General features: G+C 31.6%; 1 protein-coding gene across 4 annotated transcripts in view; it reads right to left on the bottom strand.

Annotated features, from left to right (window-relative positions):
• The window catches only part of LOC110038767 (spermine synthase), a 34,929-nt gene extending 10,407 nt beyond the window's left edge, over positions 1 to 24,522 (bottom strand). For 3 of the 4 annotated variants that reach the window (XM_020743668.1, XM_020743670.1, XM_020743671.1), the window contains exons 1-8: positions 24,212 to 24,522; positions 23,903 to 24,123; positions 23,769 to 23,813; positions 22,276 to 22,352; positions 22,059 to 22,181; positions 13,262 to 13,366; positions 13,104 to 13,176; positions 12,869 to 12,940 (exon numbers count right to left, since the gene is read on the bottom strand). In XM_020743668.1, the coding sequence (XP_020599327.1) occupies positions 12,869 to 12,940; positions 13,104 to 13,176; positions 13,262 to 13,366; positions 22,059 to 22,181; positions 22,276 to 22,352; positions 23,769 to 23,813; positions 23,903 to 24,092 (685 nt within the window). In that variant the 5' untranslated portion in view covers positions 24,093 to 24,123; positions 24,212 to 24,522. The remainder of the gene's footprint in view (positions 1 to 12,868; positions 12,941 to 13,103; positions 13,177 to 13,261; positions 13,367 to 22,058; positions 22,182 to 22,275; positions 22,353 to 23,768; positions 23,814 to 23,902; positions 24,124 to 24,211) is intronic. The other variant, XM_020743669.1, reaches the window with a different exon arrangement.
• Positions 24,523 to 26,869: the final 2,347 nt, after the last annotated feature.

Below are 26,869 nucleotides of genomic sequence, written 5' to 3'. Positions count from 1 at the left end.
AATGCACCCCTCCACTTCAAACAACTTGACTTCTACTAATAACATCCTCATCTATATCACTATGACTTTGAACAATAGAACCAAGATATCTAAACCGATCACACCTTTTAATGATTTGATCACCCATAGTTACAGCTGTCACTAGATCTAACTACTACTAAAATTGCATTCCATGTATTCAGTTTTAGATCTACTCAAACAAAGACCTTAGATTCCAATGTAGACCTCCATAATTCAAGTTTTTTCAAGTCCATAATTCAAGTTTTTCCTAAACTCTTTTTCTAGTCTTATCCACAAGAATGATATCATCAGTGAAAAGCATAGACCAATGTCCATCCTCCTGTAAATGTCCAATAAGGGCATCCATAAATAAAGCAAAAGGATATGGGCTTAACGCCAATCCCTGATGTAATCCAACTAAAATAGGAAACACTAGGTAAATTCTCCTTCTGTTTGAATAGAACAAATCTAGTATATATATCTTTAATGAATTAAACATGCCATATCAACACCTTTCTTTTTTAAAACTCTCCAAAGAGCTTCTCTTGAAAGCTTATCGTAAGCTTTTTTTCTAAATCAATAAAAATAATATGCAGATCCTCCTTACTCTTTCTATACTTTTTCATTAATCCTCTCAATAAATGCATAAATCCAAACTGATTATGAGAATCTTTGTATCACATCTCTCCCATAATTTCCATTAATCAGATATTCTCTCCCATAACTTTCCTTTATGACGCATTAACTTAATTCCTCTATAATTTTTTGTTCATCTCCTTTATTCTTAACATGGAGACCAAAATAATATTCATCCACTCCTCAAACATATTTTCATCTTTAATATACGTTACTTGAATTAAAACTACACTTTCATTTCTCTTTTTTTTTTTCTTTTTTTGGCAAATTTAGACATATTTTTCACCCTCTTTAATATATGATATATTATAAAAATCAATAAAAACTGAATTCTTAACGTCACAAATTATTCTCATACACTCTCTATGGGCTACCTTATATTTTTCTCATTTTTCTAAGCTTTTACATTTAAACCAATTTTTATCAAAAAATTACACACACACACACAAATATAGATATATATATATGATCTTTTCTTGCACAATATTATTTCACCACCTATTTTTATTTATAATTTTTACCATCTAATTCTTTAAGTACATCTGTTGCAACTAATTTAATAGTGTTCTGTTACTTTATCCCACATAGAAAAAGCTTCTTCATGAACATCGCAAATCTTAAAATCTTGACATTTACTAATAAAAATAATTTTATGTCTTTTAGGTGCCCCAATTTAATTATATGACAATCTTTCATTATATTTTGTCTTCCAGCTCCTTATCTAAAAATCCAGAATTAATAATCGATGTTGACTAATTAAATTTTCACTTGGAGTGACCTTACAATAATTACATTCTAGACGATCTCATTTTCTCATAAGAAAGTAATCAATTTGTGTTTTATTAGATCCATTCTTTTAACTAAAAATATGTTCATCTCATTTCTCAAATAAAATATTAGCAATAACAAACTAGAGTAAAATAAAATATAGTTCTACATTCTTCTTTAATCACTTCAAAATCCTAGCCACCATGAATATTTCTAAAATCTTCTACCACTCTACCAACATGCCCATTTAAATATCCTCCAATAATTTTTTTTGCTTCAAGATATATCATTTGTATTAATTCTTTTAAGGTCATTCTAAAAATTTTCAATATTATATGGTTCAAATACGAATTGAAGAACTATACTTATGTGCAAGGTCTCAACAGTCGAGCTCCCCATCGCCTCATATTGCTTACGGTGCAGGTGCTATCGCCGCTGTTTGATCTTCCGCTGTCGGCACAATCAACGCTGGTCACTCCTGCTACATTAGTCGTCGTCATCGTCGCCTGCTATTGCTATCATCGTCATTGCCTGATCCTAATTTTGTCATCTACACCATCACCAATAATGCACCTACAACTGTCAGTTGCTACTGCTTCTACTGCAATTATCGCCACATGTTGCATTTGTTACCACTATCGTCGCATGTTGCACTTGCTGCCATCGAATGCTACTACTTGGCCTACTCGAGCTACCTATTGTTGCTGTCATAGCCGTTTGGCCCTCACCAAAAAGTCTTCTTAAAGTTCCATAAGGTTTAAGAGTATCTAAAACTCTGAAGTCTTTTTTTTCTTTAAGTATATTTGTGAGTTCAATGTTGTTTGAATTGTGAAACAAATTTTCATTTTAGAATTTTTTTTTTTTTATTGGGACTTCAACATACAAAGCACACAATTCTTATGTATTTATTTGTCTCACTTAAACTTTCATATTTACGATTAACACTCAAATCCTCAATATCACAAAAAAAAAATAGCACTATTATCATTTTTTTAAAAGTGAAATACCCATTTTAGATTTAAGGAGTCAAAGTGCTATACATATAAAAAATGAAAGTTTAGGTGACATGTAAATACATAATTGTATGCTACGCATGAAAATTTCCTCTTTTAATTTTGACAGAAATGGTTAGAGGCAAGGAGAAACATGTATTGGATAATCGAAAAAACTTGGCATGAAAAATAATGTGCATTTCAGCATTGCAAACAAGAATAGGAAATGTTTATTTGAAATGCAATTATTACAAAAAATTGCATCTCAAGCAGCCAAACATAAACTCATCTTTAAATATATGTAATATCTGCTACTTTAATGAATATAGTTGTGACTATCAAAAATTTTTCTATGATATATTATATGAAGAAAAAGAAGCACATTTAGATATGTATTTCTACAAGCTATCAGAACCATATAATATTTTATGGAGTCAAGAATTCAAACAAACATATCCTAATAATACACATTTAGGAAGTCGAATACATTTTGCTTTAGAAAAATTAGCTGAAGCTAGTCAACAAGTTGATTTACATATAAGAGGTCTCTCAGATCAGTATAAAACAAATATGGAAGATGATCGGGGTCATGGAGATGGGGCAGCTACAACTCAAAGGATGCGCCAAAGCATGTTAGAGAGACAAATGTGCTTCCATGGATGTTGAGAGATTTTTTTATGAGAAACCCATTTCATTCAACGTAGCAACCTCTCCTTATTTTAACATGTTATGTTCCATAAGTGCTTATTGTTGAGGCTTCAAACCCCGATTTATGTAAATTTGAGGATTATGGTATTAAAGGAAGAGCTGGGTAGTACAAAAAAAAAACATTGAAAAGATTAAAAGTACTTCAAGTCAGACTGGAGTAACAATCATGTCTGATGTGTGATCTGACATTAAAAAAAAATTTGATTAATATTCTGATAAATAACTTATATGTCATTGTGTTTTTAAATGTGGAAAAGCATTTGATCAAGTAAAAAGTCTTCTCCTTGTAGGTTATAATTATATATTGCTAAATTATTTTTAATTACCCATTTGTCTATTACTTCGTTTGTACTCATACAACAATCAACATTTAAATGAACTCCATGACCACTAATAGGTTCTGGTATATTATCAGGTAGTTTTTGTTTATCATTTTTGGATTTGTTAGTAGTTCTCGGACTTGGTATTCTTTTAATACTAATACTGGGAGGTAATTGGTTAAAATGGGATGTAGTATTTGTGTTAATTGGGTTAGAACTAGTGTTGGCTTCATTTGAGATTGGAGTATCAACAGAGGGATAATCTATTGGATTATTCATAAATTGATATTCTGTCAAGATATTAATTAAGTCTTTAATTTCGTTTTCAGAAGAAGTAGGTTCTTCAACATTGATGAGTTTGTTTAATCAAATAGAACCTTGAATGTCTATTTGTATATTTGTCCAACCTAGAATTTCAGAATTGGAATAAAATTTTTCTAAATTACAACATTCAGCTAGGATGGCAGCTGTTGTTATATTGCTATTTAAAATTTGTTGATTTTGTATTATTCTTATTCCTAACTCGTGTATATTAGAAGTGCTTTCAATATGAGCTAGTTTTTTATATCTGTTTTGAATTAAATTTTTAAATAATTTATTTTTTTCTAATTGATTTTGATTTAGTTCCATAAATTGACGAGTTGTTCATTAGTTATGATTTCAGAATATAATCTTAATTCCAATTACTGTTTTAAAATCATATAGCTTAATACAATCCATTCGTTGCAATTTCCTAGGAGAGATTTTATATGAAACATTTGTTCTTTTCCAAAATCTTCTAGTTGATTATTTTTAATATTTATCTGTAATAACTCACAAATACGATTAAATTCGTTCTCAAGATATGATTTATTTATCATTATTCAACATCCAACTTATTTCCTATGTCATCTATAAAATCATCAAATAGTATTTTTCTTCTCAACTCTTTTTTTTCTCTAATTTGAGTTTCATATGAAGAAAAATCTGAGTCACAAGAATAATATTCTGTACATAAACATATTTTATGTTTGGGGCAATTGTATGTAATACCTTATTTTTTACGAAGTGCATTATATTTTTTATATTCCTGATTTATTTCTTCAAAAACTTATCGATAATTTGAAGATGTCCCAGTTAGAGCATCGGGCTCTGATACTATTTTATTTCGAGAATTTTCGTCACTCGTTTGACTATTATAATCATTAATATTTACTTTTATTTTCTATAAACTTTCTTGTATATTTTTAATTTTGTTTCTATATTTATCAAATCTTTCTTTTAGGAATTCATTTTTTAATAAGATCTTCTTCCTCAATCTGTTTGCAGATTATCTTAAGCAAGAGGGTCCATTACGCTTTTTTCTTAATTATTATAAAAATATTATATTAAGTTATTTATTTCTATTCTAGCATTTGATCCATACACCTCTGATTCATATCATGCTCTTCTTCATGGGTTTCTAAAGAAGATAAAAGCTCGACAAGATCATATAGATCCGATTCAGACCACAAATCTAGATGATTATTTCAGAGATGTAGAACACAGTTTTAGTTTCGTTTTCTACAATAAGCATAACCAGAATAGAAATATACAACAAAACATAATATTATTACCATTCAATTGAAAAGAAACATAAAAGATCATACATGCTTAAAATAAAAACTTACAGACATCTTGAGGAAGAAGTCCGTAATTTAGCCACAGTGGCTAGCACACATTAATTTACACCACAGAAAGAAAAGAGAGAAATAGAAAAGTAGTGCGGAAGGCTCTGCCTCCAAATGGAGAAAAGCCTCCAATATATAGATCTTTTAATTGCTCTGAATCGTCATGGCTGAAAATTTTTTCTATAATAATTGAGTAGTTCGATGTCACTGCTTACATCATCTTCAATAATTCATCGCTTCAGCTTTTCTTGATTTTCTAGTGGTTGGGCCCCATATTGTTGCCATCTGTCAAGCTTTCTTGAATAATTGACATATTCAATAATTTCGGAGAATCTTTTCACAAGCTTTTGTCTTCTAGCTTCTCTCGTATTTCTTGTAATGTATCCCTTTTCTGGCAATACATGCACTTATGTAATCTATCTTTCTGTTGAAGCTTCTGGCAAAATAATTCATTCAATGTTTTACTTGCACTAACATTATTTTTAATTAAAATTGAATGTCATTTTTTATACATAGCTTCATGTATTTTTCGAGTAGATTGCTTACAGTGATTATAAATAAATAATTTTTCAGAGCAATGATAAGCACATATATTAGATATATCAATATTTTTCGTCTCAATCTATATTTGATATAATTCTTCAGCTTTATTTCTCTGAAATTGAGTTTCAGTAGATTTATATTTGGGAATATATGGTTCGCTACTAATCTCTATTTGAATTAGAGAAATATTTCTTTCTTTTTCTTCAGGATAAGTTTGAAATATTTTCATAAATATATTTCAATGCTTAATTACAGAATGAAAATTTTCTACAGCATCAAATATTTATTTTGAAAGTAATTTGAGAAGATTTTCATCTTCTAAATAAATCATTCTTATCATTCCACATTTATATAATTCAGATATAATCTTATAGTCAGAATTTTCATATATAAGTAATTTGATAATTTCCAATTGTATGAAAATATATTTGAAAATTAATTCTCTCGTTATATATAGAAAATTGTTGTCATTCATTCGATATTTCCGTAAAGTTCTTTTTAGGACTTATATCCTTATTTTATAATATTTTTAAATAGGATGGTTCATAATTAGAAGAAGTTGATGCCACTTTATTGATTTTTAATTTGTTTAGAACCTTTATCTCTTCAGATATTGATTCTTCTTTTATATTATTGAGATTAGAGAAATCTCTAATTTTTCTTAATTCACACACAGGTATTAATTCATCTTTTTTGATTTCTCCTTTGAGATAATCTCTAATTTTTATAGATTCTTTCATAATTCTTTCACCATAAGATATTTCACATTCGAGCTTCCATATCTGTAATTCCAATACTTCGAGATAGCTTGATATGTCTGGATTAGACTTTATATCTTCTTTCAGGTTTGAATCGTATAATTTCATATTTTTATGTTGTGATAGATCTATTTCCTGCATAATTCACAGATAAGATATCAGCTAAAGCATTTTTACTTCCTTCTATATATTCTAATTCAAAAGAATAAGTAGAAAACCAGCTTTGTCATCTAATTAATCTTTTATTTGGTAAAGAGTCTAATTTTTCCTTTAATAAAAGACATAGCAGTTCTGATTAAGGTCTCACTAAGAAATATTTCAATTTTTTTAATAGCATTTTTAATTGCTAAAAGTTCTTTTTCGTTAATATGATAATTTTGTTCAGTAGGAGTGTATGTACCTGAGCCGTATTGGCATAGAAATACTTTCTCATTTCTTCATGCTTTAAGAATAGCTCCCATGCAATCTCAAAACTATCAGTTTCTATAATTAAATAATCACCGGGTATTGGTAAATGAAGTTTTGGTAGATTTTTACATAATTTTTTTATTTCTTGTAAGATTTTTTGATCTTTTTCATCTCAATTCCATGTCATGTTTTTTTTAACTTTTTCTGAAATGGAGCTCTTAATTCTGCTATGTTTTTTATAGAAGCTTCCGCATAATTAATGCTTCCTCAAACATGTTGCAAATCTTTTTGATTGTTTATATTTTTAAAATAATATATTTTTGTTAGAATATGATCTTGTAATTTTATGGCTCCTTTAATTATAATTAATCCTAAAAATTCTATAGTATTTGTAAAAATAGTTTTTTTCTTTACTTAATGTTATTTCATGTTTTTTAGCTTTCTGAGATAACAGAGTTAAATGTTTTAAATGTTAAGTAAAGTTTTCGCTCAATATTAATATATTATCTACATAAATTAAACAAAAATGAGAGAATTCAGAGAATATGTTATCTATTCTTCTTTGAAATATTTATGAGGCATTTTTAAGATCGAATGACATAACATTTCATTGATAGTGTCCATGCGACATATTAAATGCTGTAAATTCTTTGCTATTTTGATGCATCATAATTTGCCAAAAACCAGAATTTGCCAAAAACCAGTGCCAAAAACCAGATTTGCAATCTAATTTTGAGAACCATTTGACAGTGTTAATATGGTTTATTAGTACTTCTTTGTTGGGTAAGAAGTATCCATCAAACTTTGTATTTTCATTGAGTTTTTATAGTTATTACCATTCGAGTTTTTCCTCTAAGTTGCTCAGCATAATTTCTATCTAAAAAAGCAGGACTACTATGAGGATTTTTACTTGGCTCTATTAATTTCATTTTTAGAAGTTTAAGTATTTTAATTTGGAATTCATTTTTGTCTTTTGTAGTGTATTTCATTGGTTTTACACGAATAATGAGTATGATTAATTGGCTCTATAATTGTTATGGGTTCATCTTTTCCCCAAAACTCTAGAGGATTTTCTGAGAAAAACTGATTGAATAGAGATGATGCAAATTCTCAAAGTCTTATTAATTCAAGATTTGTAATTTTATATTTTTTTAATCTAGATTAAATAAATAAGGGCATTTTGCTTGTATATCTTTATCTAATGGATAATCACCACGCTGGCTGTGAGATAAGAGGCGATATGTGCATTTTTTGTTAATTTAATAATGATGTAATAATGGGCATTGTAATTCATTATTTGATGGTGTTATTAAGGTGATTTTTTTGTGATTTTGTATAAATTATGAGAAGGTTTTGAAGAAATTTTTTCCTAAAATTAAATCAGGGACTACGTCAGTTCGACACCATAATTTTGTAATTTTTATTATTGTGGAGTCTATTAGAAGTAATTGATTTTCCCAAAATTCATTAATGGTTCTTAGACCATTAAAAGTTTCTACTAAGAGATTCTCTTTATGTGTTTGTATATGTGATGAAATCATTAATTTTTTGCACACGGTTATATCGCTACCAGTATCAAATAAGGCGTGAATTGGAATAAGTTCATATGTGGGAATATATAATTCTACATTAATGTAGCTATGAAATTTCATTAATTCTTTGTATAGTATTATTATCTATTTCAACTTTTTTATGGTTGAATGTAATGTATGTTGTTGTAAAAAATCCATTCCTATTAGTATTTTTGTTGTTTTTATCATCAAGTAAGAATAAATGTTGAAAATATATTCTTTGATTATTAATACCCCAAAATCCAAAGAGTATGTTAGATTCATGAGTACAAATGTATTCTTGTCCTACATAATCTTCATAAATGTAAGGGTTTTGTTTTAGGATATGTAAATTTGATGGAATTAGATTTTTGTTAACATGTGATTTATGTGCACCAGTGTCGAGTAAAATTGTACATTTGTTATCATGAGTAATATAACATCCATATAGTAATAATTGATTATTATTATATTCTTTTGGGCGTGAAAAGGTAGATCTTGTTCTTATTAGATTTTTAGGGTGATTGATTTCAAGTGATCTTCTTGGTTGGATACATAATGTGCTCCAATTATCAATATAATCTAATTGCGGATATCTTCTACTTCCTACACTTGAATTTTCACCAAAGTCGAGTAGAAGATTTGAAGTAGGTGGGGTTATTTTTAGTTCATCTATTTCTTCAGGTTGGATTAATTGTCCTATATGAGAGAATAGTGAATCTAAATGTATGGGATCCTTATGTGGTTTAAAAGCTATAGTATTATGTTGATTATTATATGCATAGGCAATTTGATATGTAATGCTATATACATCACTTCCTTCTCTTAGCTTTATTTTATCAAGTTTATGACGTAGTGTCAATGATCTGTCTAAATGTCTATCATTAATATTTACAACATAATTAGGGTGTAGATTAAAGATAAGTGTTTGATAACATAAATTACCTTGTGTTACTCCTAATAAAGCGTCTTTTTTAGAATGAATAATTCTGTCATCATAAATTCATATTGTGATAGGACTATCTATTCCTTTTCTAAAATAAGCTTTTATTAATATTTGAATTCATCCAAAGAAAACGCGTTTATATTTTTCAGGATTCTTTATATTTTGCAAATCTTGTTTTTTTTATTTGTTGATTATACAAAGGAATTCATGTTCTACCTTCAATATTAATTATATCTATAGGATTTTCTCATTGTCTAATAATGTAATGAATACTTCTTTTCCAAATAAATATTGGAATTTCAAAGCAGTCCTTAGTTCCTAGAGATAATTTTCTTTTTTGTTATTTTATTATACGCTTCTTCAGATAATGTGATGTCTTTCATATTTGATATTATTATCATTAATTATATCAGATTCATGTTTTTCTCACATTAATCAGAATATAAGTATTCATCTATTTCATGGTCAGAATAAATAATGTCTATAAGATTTCCTTCAGTATTTGACAATTCGTATAGTTCTTCGTCACTGTCTATTTCTGATAGATCAAAAATAGGTTGGAGATTAGATTGATTTATTATTGAAATAGATTTTACATTACTTAATTTAGTTTTCTGAGGGCAATTATTTGCATAATGACCTTCCAATAATGCACATGACACTGTCAAATATTTTCTGTTTGTTTTTTGTATTATTTTCTTTTCTTCTAAAGGTTCTTTTATTGGGATTATAATATTTGACGGTGTTATGTGCATTATTGGAAGGTCATTATGCAAATAATTGCCCTCAAAAAACTAAATTAAGTAATGTAAAATCTATTTCACTAATAAATCAATCCTAAATCAATCCAATCTCCAACAATCTCCAACCTATTTTTGATCTATCAGAAATAGACAGTGACGAAGAACTATACGAATTATTCAGTACTGAAGAAAATCTTATAGACATGTCTAACACCTAAAGTTTAATTTTTATATTCGTACTCCCCAAAGCATTCACATCACATTATTCTTATGTATTTATACATAATATTTTACGTGTTATAAAACTATACATAAAATGGTGTACTTAACGTCTGAAATAAAAAAATAATAATAGTAAAAATAAAAATAATAATAAGTAATAATAGTCATTTTGATAATGTCATTATAAATTGGAAGTTTGCATAACTAAATATGAAAAATTTGGTTGTTAGACATGCAAATACATAAGTATTGTGTGATATTTATGTAAATATCTCATAATATTAATGTCATGGCATTTAAATATAAGATTCAAGCCTTCTAGTGCTCCACTTCAAGTAGTTCAACCATTTGATCTCTATTAGATTGATTTGATCGTATGAGAATACACACATTTTTTTAATTCAAAGCTTTATACAAATAGCACATAATTCTTAATTACTTACATATTTTATACCTAAATTTGGCATATTTACATACATAACACTTTGATACTTTCACCCTATGCATAAAGATGTATTTCACTTAAAAACTGATAATAGTGCTAAATTTTATATGACATTAAAATTTTGGTACTGAGTATGTAAATATGAAAGTTTAGGAGTAAAATATGTAAACACATAGAAATTGATTCATATGTGTGCAAACCTTGCCAATCTTCTTATATACTCACCTTAATACCAGTTGAGGGAATGTTCAAATTTGATTTTAAACATGCAAAACGAGATAATGATGCGATCAAATGATGGTCAACCTTCAAGCAACAATCGAGACAACAACGAAGCGGCGGGCGATCTTCAACTAAAACTTTCTGTAGAATTAAATAACAAATTCATAGGACTTCGAGGTAGTTCATCTAACACGAAGTAAATCCTTACTCTATTTTTAGGCTTTTGCAAATCCTAATACTTCTTAGGATTCCGAGGTCGTCGTTCGGTACGACGTAAATCCTCCTATCTTTCAGGTTATTTGCATAATTGGGTATTATGCTAGTGTAAGTCCTAAATAATAATTGACAGTATTAACATTAAATAAACATCACTTCAAAAAGGTAAAGCCCAACAGTAGGATAGTTTGGGAAGTTACTGAGGTTCTTCTCAAATTTGTGGCATCCCCTACCTTTCACTCTTTTGACTTTTGAAAAGAATTGTCCCATTTGAGCCAATCCCATTTGACTTTTCTACATCCAGCCTTGGAAAACCTAAACTTTGAATTCATGAAGACAGAACCACTGATCTTAATCTAGTATTTTCTTAGATGATTTTGGTTGCCTAAGATGTAATTAACTATAAAGGATTGCTTCTATAAGGAACTAAAAATCCAGATAAAATAAACTATATCTAATCTCTATATTAGGTAGGAGAATTTGTCGGTCATACATAAAAGGTTCGCAGACCAAACGAATGTCACAAACTCTCTAGTTTAAATGGGTAAGTCTACTTACAAGTGATATGTTTATCCCTCGCGATGGTGTATTACTTGTGGTATCGGGCTCAACCATTTAAACTATCAGATATATGCGATATATTCGATCTCATTTATTTCAAAAAAAAAATATTTTTTCAAAAAAAAAATCAAAATTACATACAAATATATTAAATTAAATTTAAATCATTTTCCAATATTTTGGCCGACACAAACAACAACAAATAATACAAAAAAGACAAGCACACTTGAATCCTGCAAGTAGCAATAGTGGCAGCAATAACAATAAACACATCAAGATGCTACAGTCATGCATTACTCATAGACTCACCACCTAATATCTTCTTAAATAGTCAATTCCTATTTGGCTCAACAGTTACATCACCAAGCTTCAGAAAATGGCTTTCTTCAACATTTTCTAGCCTCCTCCTAGTAAGGTGACTAATATATTTCTACAATAAATTAAAACAGTTAATGTCAATAAAAATTCACTAGGAAGTCCAGCGCTGTCCTTTTCCTGGATATAGAACTGCCAATTTCCAAGCAATCATAAATGGATTATAGTTTACAACTATCCTTACATCTCTTTGTATATATGGTAGAAATAACACCATGCAAAAATTGTGAAGATGATATGTCTGGAAATAGGCAAAACTTTGAAAACAAAAATGATGAATCGACAAAAAATAATGAATGAATATTAATAAAAAAAACATCATAATTTTATGCAGGTTCACTCAATTGATGGCTACTTCTGTCAACATTGAAGATTTCACTATAAATTGTAGAAAATTGCAAACCTAATTTTCAATATGCATAAGACGCATATTATTGCCCTTTCCTTTTTTCAGTTTCTTAACGATAAAATAAGCTCTAGGAAGCTAAATCACCGATAGTTTGCATTAAACATAAGCATGCCAAAATACAAAATGGCAGAATCTTTCACTCAAGCCACTATTGGAGCAAACAATGAAAAATCCTCTTATCTTTTCTATCGCTCAAGCGGGCATAAAATTCAAAATAAACTGGAGTTCTATTCTAGCCCCCAATTCCCAGCAGTGCCCCCAGCAATTGTTTTTCAAAAAAGAAAAAAAATAAAAACATGTATGTAAAGGAAAAGAAATCCGTAATGCCTATATGGTCAGCAACTGTTTCTAGAAAAAGTAAACAATTGAAAATATGCGGAAAAAAAATTCGTAGTACCTATAGGGTCAGATGAGTCTACAATAATTACATCATACATCCCTTCACATGCATTTCGCAGAAAATCAACAGCTGCAAGACAGAAATCTTCATATATCACTATTTGATATCTGACAAAGTTTCCTTGGAATTGAAATCAATAGAAATATTTAAACAAGAAAATAATCAAGCATGTTCAAGAAAGAGTGAAAAATCAATGCAAGATCAATCTAAGAATCAAACTTCTTTAGCATACCATCACCAACATGAAGTTGAACACGAGGATCTTCAAAACCAATAGAGATATCAGGGAAAAATTCCTTGCAAACCTATGGAGATTAGAACATCTCATCAATATCTAGGCATCAATATCAAAAAAAATAAAAAGACAAATATATATATTAAAGCTGTTACACTAATGACAAGCTCATCTATTTCACATATATCAATGTGCTCCACCGAACTGTGTTTACAAATTTCCCGCAGAACACCACCATCGCCACCTCCTATGACCAATACCTGTGAAAACCAATTTCACTATAATCAAAGAATTAACTTGTTGTTAAAAAAGACAAAAGGAAATTGAATGTGGAATTTAGTAATCATTAATGGAGACTATCCTCAACAAGAACATGACATTAATTATTTATACTATAGTCAACTACAATACGAAAAAAGGAAATCACCAACTTGCCATCTAAAAAAAAGCTGGTTGGAAGAAATTAATTTTAGAACATCTACAAACCAAACTGTACGAAATAAAGCCAATAAGAAAAGGTTATCATAACCAAGACAAAAGGAAATTGAGTGTCAAAATTTAGCAATCATTATCATTACCAAGAACATGACATTAATTATTTATAATGTAGCCAACTGGAATAAAAGAAAAAGGAAATCACCACCTTGTCTTCTAAAAAGAAGCTGGTTGGAGAAGAGATTAATTTTAGAACACCTAAAACCAAGTTATATAAAACAAAGCCAATAAGAATAGCCTACTTTATGAAAAATAAAAAAATAAAAAAAATAATTTCCAATTAAAATAGAAACAAACTGATGCAGTATTATAGGATGGTGCATTATAATAAGACCCCTTGTCCTGGATCATCACAATCTTGTCAAGGATGAAACAAATCACTTGCAACCCTATATCAAACCAAACAACACAGCATTATTATAATATAGTCTCCATCAAGGAAATCTAACTACTGAATTAAAAAGTTTTCAATAAAGTTGTCACACTTTATAAATAAATATTGTTTTGACATAAGTCCATCTTCAGTTAAGCCCACATCAGGATGAATATAGAGCAAAAAATATGCTTAATTTCGATTTTTTTTCTAATTAAATACTCAAGTTCTATAAACACACAATGCAAGAGTCGCACAATTACAATAAACCAAGTACTTTGGATTCAATTAACCCAATGGCACATCCCACCTCATTAAAATGTTGAGGAAAAGAACCTGTTTTAAAGAGTTTTTTAAGCAATAGTCAGAGTTATCCATCTAAAAAATGTGCTATATTAAGCACATCTCTTTTTTGAATGTACAAGAAAATTTTTGTATCTTCTAGTATCTTAGCATTTTATCATAGTAAGCTATACTTTGGTCATGCATGCGTACAAATACAGCACTAACCCTTACATGAAAGACAACAAGGTCCGATGTTCAGTTGGTAAAGACATCATTCCATTCAAATCCAACTACTCAATAAAAGGTGTTAAAAAGTTTCCGAGAAGCTAGTCACATTTTATAAATAAATATTGCTTTGACAAAAGTCCATCTTCAGTTGAGCCCAATTCTGGCTTCTAGCCAATAGGGTGACATAGGTGTATAGAAGAAGAATATACAACAGAAATGCTGCTTAATTACCTTTTTTTTTTTGGTAACTGCTTGCAGGAGTCACATATAATTACTATAAGCTAAGTACTTAAGATTCAATTGATCGGTAAGTTGTTCGTTATATCAAACAATTAACCCAATGACACATCCCACCTCATTAAAATGAGGGGAAAAAGAGCCAGATTTAAAGTGTTTTTAAATCAATTTTCAGAGTCAGCCGTCTAGAAAATGTGCTAAATATTAAGCACATGTTTTACTCGAATGTACCAGAAAATTATTTGTATCTTCTAGTATCCTGGCATTTTATCATAGTAAGCCATATTTTGTTCATGCATGCGTGCAAATACAGCACTAACCATTATGTGATGGACAACAAAGTGTCGATATTCAGTCGGTAAAGGCATCATTCCATTCAAGAAGAATCCATTGATCAATGCAAATAAAGAGAGCATGCACAAGTCTTATGTATGTAGCTTTTGTCTTGTTAGTGTTTGGAGAAATAGAATATCAAAAAGATAAACAAACTTCTTGTAGAATTCTAGTGAGCTTTTGATAAAGCTAGGATCAACATTTGTGATGATGATTTCCGAAAAAATAAAAAATAAAAGGAGCACCTATTCGCATGTATATCTAGCATACATATGGTTGATGCATAGTGTTGACATACAGTTCCTAATAATGAAATGAAGCTAAATTAAATTTAAGTCATCATAATTAAGAGTTTAATTTGCAGTTATTTATTTCATGATTGTATTTTCATGTGCGCATATTTATAAGAACAATTAAAACTCAATAAAACACAAATTTCTTTATACCTATGGTTTCAAAGAAGCAAAATCCTAATTGCTTTCCTGATTAATCCCAAACCCATATTCCCGAATCCAATCCTCCTGGCAGCTCAGCATGCCTGCTGATTCTTGACCGATTTCAACCCAAGTAAATTGCCTTGCTTACCACCATGCTCGCTCACAAATGTCGTTCGCGACAACCGACACCTCTATCCTCCGTCACCCCACCTTGTATCATTTATCCTCATGCACACGCCTACAAACCTTGTATGTGCTTCTCCAATGCATCTCGACACACCAGATCATAATCCATGTTTTGAATTCCATGTTTCACTTCCACATTCCGTCATAGTTCATTTGCAACCCCCCTCAACTTCTATGTTGCATTACAAATGTGCCACTTCCTCGCATTACTTGAGACTAGCCGATACAATCCACAGGAGTTACAACAAACACAAATTTTATTACTCAAACACCAAATCAAAGCAATTCAATACAAATACGTAAAAAATAAACAACTAGAATTTGAGAGATAGGCGATCTCTTCCAATTCCTACAATTCGAGATATGGGAAATCTCTCACAAATCCTAAATCTAATACTCACAACAACAATCTCATGCATACCACCAACCCTAAACATATTTAGCCTATTTAAGTCGAACAACAATAATAATAATAAAAGACAAAATTGCCCTTAGGCATACAAAAGATAAACTTACCTTCAAGCTAAGCACAGCGTAATAATATACCCTCCTAAAAGACATTGTTCTCAAAGTGGGAAAAAGTGAGTGCTTATCCTCCTTCGCCACAGTTGTCTCTATTTTATCCTCAATATCCTCATCACACACTACAAGAACTTGTAATTTTCGATCCTTGCAACAATGCCTTGGGGTAAACTTATCATACACAGGATATATAACCCCTTAGCTCGCTTCTCTTGAATCTTTGTATTTGTATGATGCTTGAGTGTCGCTCCCGATGGTCGCCTATTACTATTTCCATGCAACATCCCTCTAAACTTCCACTGTTTGAGCTTTTGATATCGTCATAGTTGTAGCAATTTGGTACGACACTCCATCTGTGTTGCTCCTGTTGGCCTTCTTCATCTAGTTTTTATCCTCCACCATCTAAGCTAGCTTCATCATCTCCCTCGATCCTCGCAGTCAAAATAGTCGGAGTGATGCCCTTATGTTGAGCATTTGGCCCTTCAAAAATCCCCGTTCAATTCTGCTTCAGAAATACCCTTCAATCGTCCCGACAATAGCTCGAATCTCTCCATATATTTCAGGTCGATCCCCTCATGATTCAAGGCAGAGAATTGCTCGTGTGGATCTCCTTCCTGAATGGCTCGGAAACGTTCTAACAAACAATCCTTAAATTCTTCCCACGAACAGATCGGATATCTAGCCTCCCTCCACTGAAATGCTAGGGCTTTCTCCTCCAAACATAACCCTATTGTCATGAGCTTCTCCTCTCCATTTAGCCCATTCACCGCAAAATATCGCTCCACCCAGTACACCAACCCATGTGCACCTTCCCCCTCGAATATCAGCACATTCAACTTCCTAACCCTAGCATCTCCACCTCAACTTCTTCTCCCTCCGTTATTTTCTCCCATATATCGAGGGCAAAACTCCCTCCTTCGATCATAATGATACCACATCCCAGCTTTTCTTATTTCTTCTTCATGCTCCTCCCTCCCATAACCCCTCTCCATGTTTCGACCCAACTAATTCCATCAGAAATCACTTATCCACCCCCATCTAAGCCCTGGGAAGAGATTCTTGATGGTGGATATTTTCATCCCCTGTTCATCTCATCCAATCTTTTTCCCTTTCGATTTAGCCGATGAATATTCGATCAACCTTTGATTAGGTTTTGAAACTGCACCGCTGGTAAGGTCTTGAATTGCATCTCGATAAGCCTTCCCATCATCTCCTCCAAGCGCTCAAAACAGTTTTTAATGGATGAAAGCCTTTTGTCCATGTTTGCAAACCTTTCCTCCATTGCGGAATTAAGTTGGTTCATCTTTTCCTCTAATTTATTCTCCAACTCGTCAACTTTCTTGGTTGTCATTTGTCTTGAATGAATTTCTATCACAAAAGAACTACTATATACTGAAATCTCATCAATAGCTTCCCAGTACTCAAACAGCGCCAAGGCACACCGTGATCCCGAATTCGCTTCCTTGTGCTACCACCGCAATCCAGACTTGTTTCCCACATTGGTTGAATCGGAGTTCAGTAGCATGTGTATGATAAACATATTAATACCCAACATTAATAATACAAAAAGATTAAATTACCCTTAGACATACAAAAAACAAACTTGCCCTTAGGCTAAGCATTGGCATAACACTAACCTAAGTCACACACTCAAGAATTAACCTCTTTTTTTGGGTTCCTATGTTTTCTCATTTACCAAAAAATGCTACTTCAATTCTCCATGTCTCATTCACCTTTGACAATTATTTAGGCCAAGATCCACCTCAATGATATAAAGACTAATTTTTAATTTTCATGTCCTATTTTCACATTATCATGATCAATCTATCTTCTCTATATGATGTGAAACCCTCCACCATTTGTACCTCAATCAAGTTCAATGATATCAGATACCTCCTATATAGTTGAGGGTCCAATCATCTTTACGTCGGGTTCGCGTGAAAACCTCTTCTTGATCTCCTCTCACACATGATGATGTTGTTAAGTTCTCCAAATGATAACCATTTGATTCCATCATTCTCACACATCCATGTTTCATAAGGCTTTCAAGGCTATGCAGCACTTTCTAAAAGCAGTTATTTTCAAGTAAAAAACATCTCCAAGCTCTACCCTTCATAAACAAACATATTTTCTTTGTAGAAAAAAAAATGTTTATTCAGAACCATCACAACACCATGCGGGTAGGTAGGATAAATTACTTTACTACAAATCTTTTAGCATTGAACCAAAGATTTGGCGACTACAAAATGAAGAGTTCATGGTTAGAAAGCTTCTCTTTGACATTCAGCTCTCTATTCAACATAAACAATCCTAGCTGATGATCGATTCTATAAATTATTAATTTTGCAACTCTTCTCAGGAGTTCTTCACGCCATCAAACTACAGTCTCTTTCGCCATTCTTTGAGTACACTACCCATGATGCATCTTAGTGAAGGTTGTGTTTATTATCGTCGTGTTAATACTAGACTTAGATGTGTGATGAGAGCAAAAGAGGAAATCCTTTCCACCTATTCTCTTTATGGTCGTACCATTCATCCATTGAAACAATGCTGGATGAGATTTGGCTATACTCCTATTTTTGAACAAACCTAAAAAACTTCTACTCTCATTGACCCCTTATCAACTTTCACCTTAACACCCACAAGCCTTGGGTTATACCTACTTCATGCATTCAACATACAAAAAAAAAATTTTCCCCATGCTATTTAAAGTATCTTCCTGAAGTATTCTCATATTCATAAAGTTTAGTAGTATTATGATCTACTTAAACAACAAATACAAATCTCCATAGATGTGACCTTCATAAGACTGCCAATGTTTTCTCCCTCCTCTGATTCAGAGCCCTCCTTGCCCTCATATTCCTCTTCGCTTTCCTACCTATGCATTGTTACATGTATACACTCATCATTCCAACCTCCACCAATGATAAGATCTACGTCATTGTAATATTCAATTGATCATCCAATAGCTAATGAGACATTTAACCTACATCTTTCCTATTGCTCTTATACAAGGTAAAAGGCAACATATTGCTTATCTTATCCACTCTTATATTGATATAATTGATTATAAACTCGTCATATTAATATCATTTGTATCAATTCTTAAGACACTAAGATGCACCAAATATCCTTTATATAAACAAGTCATGTACATTGAAATAGATGCTCTTCTCAATTATCATACTTGGGATTTGGTTGCCTCCCACCTCAGGTAACACTCATTACCTATCCGTGAGTATTGTTTATCAAGTTTTATCTTGATGAGGCTATTTCTCAGTAAAAAATCTCAATTTGTTTCCAAAGGAATATATTATCCATTAATTGCATGCCTAAACTATGCTTGAATCTTTTTGTTTGTAACCATCAATTAGAGTTCATGATATAAAACAAATAGATGTAAATATTACCTTCCTTTATGGTGTCCTATAAGAAGTCATTTATATAGGGCAACCTCCATGGTTTTATATAAACATGGTTTGACAAATTATGCAAAGCCTTGGATGAGATTCAACTTTAAAGCAACAATATAAAGCACTAGGGCTGTCAAAAAAGCCAATCGTTCGCAATCAATTCGTGTTTGGCTTGTTAAGTAGCTCGTGTTTGATTCGTTCATTAAGCAAAAGAGTCGAACATAAAAACGTTTATTTGATCATGTTTGGCTCTTTTAGGCTCGAATTAGTTAAATAATAAATAAATAATGCATAAATTTCAAACTAATTATACCTTTGATATGAAATCAAAGATTTGGTTTATATAAATATAAAAAAAATTGATCTTAGATATGTAAATATATATAAGAATTGGGTGGTCTCTATGTAAATGCCCCTAAGATTAAGAAAATAGATGGCAGATATGTAAATACATAAGAATTGGGTGGCATGTATGTAAATCGACCACAACTTCTTCCCAAGCATCTTGCTTGCAGCTTGATGTTGAGGTGTTATGTATGAAAATACATAAGAATTTGGTGACATACACGTAAATCCCAAAAAATTTAGACCCGTGCCTGGACTGCTTGTCACCTCAACTTATTTAGTTTAGTCCCACATCGGAACATTGTAAAAGGTTCCATTATCAATCCAATATAAATGTAAAAGTGAAAGAGAGAATAAAAGGTTTTTGGCTTCGCGTGTTTTCTGTGAAGCGGATTTAAAATGTTTTAAAACAAAAATTAACTTTTGAAATATAATTTGAGTTTAAATTTGGGTGAATACGAGCTTAAATCGAACAATTGAGTTTGAATCGAGCCGAACACAAACAGGCAATTTACAAAGTATTTCGAACACGAGTAAAACACGAACAAAAAATAATAATTGAACACGAACAAGCCTTTGACTCGCTCAAGTTCAACTTTTACACCGCTAAAAATCACTCTAAATTCATCAAACGTACTGCAAAATCAATCATGCTTGTTTATGTTGGTGACACCTAATTGAAAGTGACAGAAGTAAGAAACTACATGTTCAAAAGCGCTCTATCAAAAGAATTAAGAGCGACTTTAGTTACTTATAATTGAGTTTGCTTACTGTAAAATTGTAATCTCTTTTTTAAAAAGTAGATTATTTTCCTCTTTGAAATAAACATATTATTTGTATGCTTATTGATAAACCTATGGAGACACACCCTAAATGATGATAACAATGTTCTAAAGATTTGTCTAAATATCATACATTTGTTTGTGAGTTGATTTATCTTATTGCTACCAATTGCAACAATTCACTGCTAGAGTTGACATTAATAAATGCAAAATTCAAAAAATATGCATTAAAAAATCACTCTTCAAATATATGCAAAATTCAAAAAAGGTGCATTAAAAAAATACTTTTCAAATCTCTCTCTCTCTCACTCTCTCACGCACACAATTCACTGGTAGAAATACATTAACAAACACTCTTCAAAAAATGAAAAATTAAAAAGGAGAATTAAAAATTCACTCTCTCTCTCTCTCTCTCTCTCTGTGACATACATATATATGTAAATATGTACATACACACGTACGTATACATGCATATGTACACACACACATATATAGACAGGCAAATGTTACTTGACCAATAATTTTATACTATAATGATCATGTTGCAATCTATATAACCTATTATGATATTTTTTACGAATCAATTAAACATATTAAACTAGATTAGCATTTCATATAAGTTGTTATGCTTTGCAAGGAAAAATGTAACTCCTCATATCTCCAATTTAAACTAGCAGCAAATATTATCATCAATACTCTAAGAAACCTATCAGTTTTTCATTTATATAGCAAGCTAGAGCTCATAGATATAAATTTATTGGCTTGAAGGTAGTAGTTGAAGTGTTCAATAATTTATAATCTATTGCTTTACTAGATAGGATTCCTAAAAATGGAAGGAGATTATATTAATAGATATTTTCATAGTTGAGGTGGAATAATTTACATTCATTTCTTTAATCATTATATTATCATGTATGACTATTTATAAAAACTCTTACAAATCAATAAGATAATTTTCGTTCCTCTGATCCACATCATTTTTGAGTTAGTATAGCATTCATAGGCATAAATTTAGAAAAAGTGGATTTTTAATTTTTTTTAACAAAACATAGACAAAAGTTCATAACATGTGTAACTTAGAATGCCAATACCAACACTGGGAGTAATTGAGCAACTTTAGTGACCTACAAAAACCAAAGATCATGAAAAATATCGGAAACTAGTTATTCAGATTAGTTTAAAATCAAAAGGCAGATCATTGAATTATATCCAATGGAATTCTACAAGAAATAGATACGAATGAGAGTGAAGCGATGAAAAGTGAAAGCTAGCAACCCAATAGAAAAAAAAATTATGTTCTTAAACAAATTGCATACAGTTTTTGGGGATAAAATTGAACAAAGAGGAAGGTGGGCAATCATCTCCTGATATGCACTTTCATCTTTTTCTGTGAGCTGGACAATACCATCTAGTACAAGCACATTTCCGTATATTAGGGACTGCAAATCAGACACTCAATCAGTATAAGCCAACAGGAGAGAAATAGTGCATGAATCAGGGAGGTAGTATGTATAAAAAGGTACATTTATAAACCTTAAAAACTAGTATCTCTTGGTATTTTGACTTCCCCTCATATAAAATTTCTTCAACCTTCAAGGAATGTGCTTCACCTGCCATGGAGGTAGTCAATAATGTTTATCTATGTTAAGATACATGAAATAATAAATTAGATAATGATCCGTAATGCTAGCAAAACTTCGCCGTTCCAATTGTGGTTGAAGCATAATTACCAAAAGAAATCAAATAAGTAAATAGGTTTATTGCACTGTCGATTAAAAACACCTTCTTATAGCTTCGAATGCCACTTTTTTAAATGCCAGTTTTTATAATTTGAAGTGCTATAATGAAATTTCAAAAAAAAAATCTAGATTACATATGTGTTGCAATAATGTTCTCATTAATGAGAAAAAATATTTGTTTTAAATAAGTGGAAAATTTTGAGAAGATGGCCTGCAAGCTATTTCAATTCATTCAACAGAAGCTATTTTAGCACATAAAACTCCGGTAAGAAAATCCATTGAATCAAGTAAGAACAAAAAATATAAGTTAAACGGCTCAGCATAAATTCAAGAACATAGAAATAACCTATAATCTGCAAAGTACCATAACATATGCAGGCCTTCCTGGCAACAAGTAATTTTTTCTACCAAAATATCAAAATAAGGACATTCAACATGGGATCAGAAGATTTTTTTTTTTTTTTTTGAAGGTTTCATCAAAATCTAGCTTGAAATCTCTCGTTACTATATGATATGATCATGCATCATTAGCTAGGGTTGCTATGGAGATGTTATAGCTACAAAAAAGCGCATTAGAAATCTGGGTTCAAATCCCCAATTTATGAGATATATGGTAGATTTCATAGATTAACTTCCCTTCCCTGCTCATCCAAACAAGAGTATTTTTTGAATAGGAACTACTTTCCCAATCCTCTCAACACGCTAAAGATTTTTTAATCTTTCTTCAATTAAATTCAGTGTTAGGTTGTTCATTGCAGTAAATTATGGTGGTTGAATCAAACAGATCCATCAATATGCCTAAATCCATTTGGAATGACTACAAAAGGAAACATACAAGATTTATGATGCATATTAAACATTAAAGTTAGACGGAATTCCTTAAGCAGTGGTATAGAATTCATTGCAGTGCTGAGTGAGAACTAGGTTTAAATAAATGAGTGGACGATATTCAGTTGTGGATTATTCAAGGAGTAACTAGGGAATAAGGCCAATGAACACCACATTAGCCATAACCTACTTTGGTCTTGTTGTACAAAGTGGAATAACTTCTATATCTGCATTTCAATTATAACGTATCTTGCTATTTGGCAATGCCTAACCAAAATCAGTACCAGCCAAAAAGGTTTACTAACCAACGTCAGTTTCTAACATAAAAACTCTCAGAAACTGAAACGAAAAATATCCAACAGCTGGCAATCCAGAATCGGCTAGAAATTTTATCCTTAACGCATTAACCTATGTATTCTATAAAACGAAAAAACAGCAGCATATTGAGAAAAAGCTTACCAGGCCACATCGGATTGTTGTAATAAAGAGGCTTGGTGTTTTTATCTACAGTTATTTTTACAAAAAACTTGTAAGAATATCATCAAATTTATACAAAATTTAAATAAAACGGCCAAAAGTAAACAGATATTGACCAGAGCGGCACCAATGTCCAGAGAACCATCCCGATACCACTGTGGCATGCAACTTCGCTTCCGCCTCAGGCAGCGCAGCCATCGCCTTCCTGCAGCAAGGAGGAATGGGTTTCTCAACCTTCTTCCCGCTTCCATTCAACTCTATCGCCTTGCTGCACCCAAACCCATTTCCTGCGCCACTTCCCTCCATGGATCCTGTTCCTCTTTGCAGTTTCCAGTCTCTGAACACAAAGGAGAAATCCCAAAAATAAATAAATAAATAAAATACTTCTCGATCAAATTTGACAGCAACAAATGAAAAAAACCTACTAGGTCTTCGCATTCGCAACGAGAAGGCGAATGAGATGTTAAAATGAAAACAGGGAATTTATAGCCACCTTCAGGTTTTGGCGAAAGTAAGATCGCAGAAGGCTTATTCGATACGACGTCCTACAGAGAATGTGGACGAGAGAGAGACCAAGGAGAAGCGTATCTGGTTCGATTACGGCCACCTCCTTTTCAAAAAGCTCGCAATCCGATCCCTTCCGTCCGCTTGAATTACCTGATTCTTCTTCTTGAATGCCACCGAAGCTCGGGGGTTTAGAATTCTTATCAAATTCCTCTGTTGGAAAAGGAAAGCGGCAAATTCAGAGGACGCGTATAAATGCAGCATCATATTGTATTTAGTGAAAAGGTTCGGATTGGTGGGGCCGCCCGCATTTAAGGCATTGATGCTTTATTTTTATTTTTATTTTTCTAAGATTGTAGGGTGAAGTTCAAACCACCGTAAACGTACATTACATAATCACCTCGTTGCAATAAGAAAATGAGAATAAAAAGTCAAAATAATTAAAATTCGTTCAGAATTAACAATTCCAGAAAATGATTCAATCATAGCTAAAAATTCCACTAAAATCAATTGGAAATCCAAATAGAAAATTCACTGTGGAATGCCCCTCCACAGCTTGAAACATAAAACGGAACTAAAATATAAGAGAATATTGCTGTATTGCTATAAGAGAATATAAAGATAAAAAAATCCTTGTGTATTTAATTATATAAGATTTTGTTCAAATATTGCATTATATATATAATGATTTAAGGATTTTAAAAAGAGATAATTGTATAGAAACCACACGAAATATTGATAATTATAAATTAACCGTCAAGATTTTTTTTTTTAAACTTCCTAACCAATATATTTATATGTGTCAAGACCAAAGTATTGAGAATTTGAAAAAATGAAAAATATAGATTGGGGTTTTACCTTCAATTTTGATATTTGAGTGAGAATTTGAAAAATGGATGAAAGAGAGTAGTTGATTTATAAATTGCAAGTTTTGTGAGGTGTGTATGTAATTGCTCCTTTTAAAAAATGCAATGAGCCTTGAGCTACCTTTAACTTTTCACTTATTTTCTTCCGATATTAATCTTCGAGATTATCTTGAAGATTCAATAGAGGTTAGTTACAGGTTTCTTGATTAGCAACAGTAGCACTGCATTGCATTCCTAATGTAAAGTTTTTGAAAATTCAATTGTTTGTTTGAAAAAAACTTGAAGTTGGACGCAAAATAATGTTGTATTTGAAATTCAGTCTTTAATTCATTTTCTCTCAATTATGAATTTGTCCAATTTAATGGAATTTAAAAACACATAGGTAAATATAAAATGTTGCCCGTCGCATATTGATTCTATCAGGCAGATCGAGGTCGTATTATCGTAATGTGACAGACAGCTTACTTTCGGTCAATGTGTCTATATTGAAGGAATCCCCTCTGAGTGATTGTTGATGTTTATAATGGCATATGCTGGTTGCGTAGGCCTTGACGTGATCACACGATGTTCATTGGGTCGGCTCGGTCGACTTCAAAGGTCAATTGGTATGATAAGCAATGTTCATACATCAATCCTCTTTGTGTGGTCCATCGTATCTTCTCGAGATTCGTGCTGGCATATTTCTAAGGTACATAATTGGTTTCATGATTCTCATATTTCATTGAAAGTGAAATTTTCATAAGAATAAGAGAATTAAATAATATAATTGTTCATTTAATGAATAATGAATATTGCTAATATATATACTCACTTGATTTTCGTGTAACTTTTTCCTATAAATGGGGTGCAAAATTCACATTTATTTTTTCTCATTTCCTAAATTTTCTACCTTTTAGTCAGTCATATCTGCGAACAAATATGTCAGGTGCAAAAATTTTGGTGATTGAGGAAGCATTAATGATGGCATTTGGGCATTCTGCTTCAAAAATTTTCCCTTCTAGGATGAAAGAAAGAAAACTTGAAAGTTCCTGTCCAGTACAAGAGAAAAGGGCGGATGAATAGGCCCAACCGACCGAGAAGAGAAAGGAAAATGAGAAAAAAAGGTTGGTACCAAAAGGTCGACTTATGGGACCAAGCCTGAAGGATTCAAATCAATTAAACTACAGACAACAAAGAAGTCAAATCTAGAAGAGGATAGGGAATCATTCTATTTGAAACCAATTATAAAGGTTCAGAGTCAGAAAGGTGAGAATGTTTTAGAACCTATACCGCTTCGATAGCATCTGGCTTAACTATAGTCCCACTGGCGACGGCCGTGCAAGTTCTACCACCAGACTTCACTTTGATTTGTCCTCCAACCAGGGAGATCGCTCACGGCGATGCTCCACCCCAAGAAGATGATCCTCTTTGGTGTTTAACTGAAGCAGTTGTTTGATGTGAAGCTCTACTGATGGAAAGCATTTGTCCCCTGCCTTTGGCAAAAGGGAGTCCTAGGGAGGTACCCCTCCTCTCATTGCAAAGAGCTTCCATATGTTAAAGATAGAGAACATGATTGGTAACTGTCGGCACTATTTTTGGTGTGGAGTTTGTCCGTAAGAAGCTGTCGGTCATCGGAATTGAAATCCCGTTGCCCGCTTCGGAAGGACGTTAAAAAAAAATTAGTTTTGAAAAAGATGAAGTCAAACTGACCCCATAATTTTCATAGTTTAAATG

This window comes from Phalaenopsis equestris, unplaced genomic scaffold (genome assembly GCF_001263595.1).
Source record: "Phalaenopsis equestris unplaced genomic scaffold, ASM126359v1 Scaffold233798, whole genome shotgun sequence".
NCBI lineage: Eukaryota > Viridiplantae > Streptophyta > Magnoliopsida > Asparagales > Orchidaceae > Phalaenopsis > Phalaenopsis equestris.
This window is presented reverse-complemented; position numbering and strand designations above follow the sequence as displayed.